This window comes from Nansenia antarctica (genome assembly GCF_963989245.1).
Source record: "Nansenia antarctica genome assembly, chromosome: 3".
Classification (NCBI taxonomy): Eukaryota; Metazoa; Chordata; class Actinopteri; order Argentiniformes; family Microstomatidae; genus Nansenia; species Nansenia antarctica.
The window spans coordinates 65,722,544-65,723,431 of NC_137688.1; the positions used below are offsets into that span (position 1 = coordinate 65,722,544).

Genomic DNA, 888 nt, shown 5'->3' on the forward strand with positions numbered 1-888 from the left:
GATTTTATTCTGAACGGAGGCATGTCTGCTCGCTGGTCCGTTCAAATTTGGACCTCAAGTCGGTTCCATCGGTGACTTTTGGCCCATTATTGGCGAGGAGAAAACACAGACGCCAGCACATTTTGTCAGCCCAGATTGCCGAGCATAGAGGGTTGAGTCTGTACGGTTCTCATGTCGCGTTTAAGACCAGCCCCCATCTCCGGGTTGAGCTTCATTATCACAGAGCAGCATCGCAGAGTGATTTGTAGCCCGCAACAAACGACACTTTTTACAGACATGGCAGAAGTCGCACCAGCCGTCGCCGTCGCCGCTCCGGCCAAGGCCCCCAAGAAGAAAGCAGCAGCCAGGCCCAAGAAAGCAGCTGGCCCCAGCGTCGCCGAGCTCATCGTGAAGGCCGTGTCCGCATCCAAGGAGAGGAGCGGCGTGTCTCTGGCCGCGCTCAAGAAGGCGCTGTCTGCCGGTGGTTACGACGTGGAGAAGAACAACTCTCGCGTCAAGGTCGCCGTTAGGACCCTCGTCACTAAAGGCACTCTGGTCCAGACCAAGGGCACCGGTGCCTCCGGCTCTTTCAAGATTAACAAGGAGGCGGTCAAGAAAACGGTGAAGAAAGCCGCCGTCGCAAAACCCAAGAAGATAGTAGCAAAGAAGCCCGCCGCCGCTAAGAAGTCTCCCAAAAAGGCCGTTGCAAAGAAGCCCGTCGCCGCTAAGAAGTCTCCCAAGAAGGCAGTCGCAAAGAAGCCCGTCGCCGCTAAGAAGGTTGCCAAGAGCCCCAAGAAGGTTAAGAAGCCCGCACCTGTCAAGAAAGCACCGACCAAGAGCCCCAAAAAGGCCGTCAAGGTAGCGAAGCCCAAAGCAGCCAAGGCAAAGAAGGCAGCCCCAAAGAAGTAA

The 888-nt window shown here is 56.2% G+C and overlaps 1 protein-coding gene across 1 annotated transcript; it reads left to right on the top strand.

The window, feature by feature from the left end:
- Window positions 1–276: 276 nt before the first annotated feature.
- LOC308152862 (histone H1-like) lies at window positions 277–888 on the top strand (the record flags this gene model as incomplete). The annotated part of the gene is made up of 1 exon (XM_080525934.1): window positions 277–888. The coding sequence occupies one exon, from the start codon at window positions 277–279 to the stop codon at window positions 886–888; it is 612 nt and encodes a 203-aa protein (XP_080382060.1).